General features: G+C 55.1%; 1 protein-coding gene across 1 annotated transcript in view; it reads right to left on the bottom strand.

Annotated features, from left to right (window-relative positions):
• The window catches only part of LOC119591209, a 668-nt gene extending 358 nt beyond the window's left edge, over positions 1–310 (bottom strand). The window contains exons 1-2 of the mRNA XM_037939921.1: positions 292–310; positions 43–166 (exon numbers count right to left, since the gene is read on the bottom strand). Coding sequence (XP_037795849.1) covers positions 43–166; positions 292–310 — 143 coding nt within the window. The remainder of the gene's footprint in view (positions 1–42; positions 167–291) is intronic.
• Between the last annotated feature and the right edge of the window lie 22 nt (positions 311–332).

Here is a 332-nt window from a genome sequence, read left to right as displayed (position 1 = left end):
CGCGTGCTTGGTTGTTACAACAGTAACAATCCTACAACTCACTTGGCACGTCGGTGTAGACGCCGTATCTGCCTGGCAGCGCGCACCCGGTGCCCCAGCTGACCACGCCGGCCAAGTAGTGGCGTCCATCTCCCTCCTGCACCGTCAGAGGGCCTCCGCTGTCGCCCTGTCAATGCCAGTAATTTTTAGAGCGAGAGAAGTAGCATTCTACTGACAAAGAGATGCTAATGTGAGTTAGACGCTAATCATGAAACATTTTGGAGCTGCGCTCGACACCGAGCCTCCAGTCACTAAGGAAAAGGTGGGACATGGAACAATCTGCGGGAGGCGCA

This window comes from Penaeus monodon, chromosome 28, assembly GCF_015228065.2.
Source record: "Penaeus monodon isolate SGIC_2016 chromosome 28, NSTDA_Pmon_1, whole genome shotgun sequence".
Classification (NCBI taxonomy): domain Eukaryota; kingdom Metazoa; phylum Arthropoda; class Malacostraca; order Decapoda; family Penaeidae; genus Penaeus; species Penaeus monodon.
This window is presented reverse-complemented; position numbering and strand designations above follow the sequence as displayed.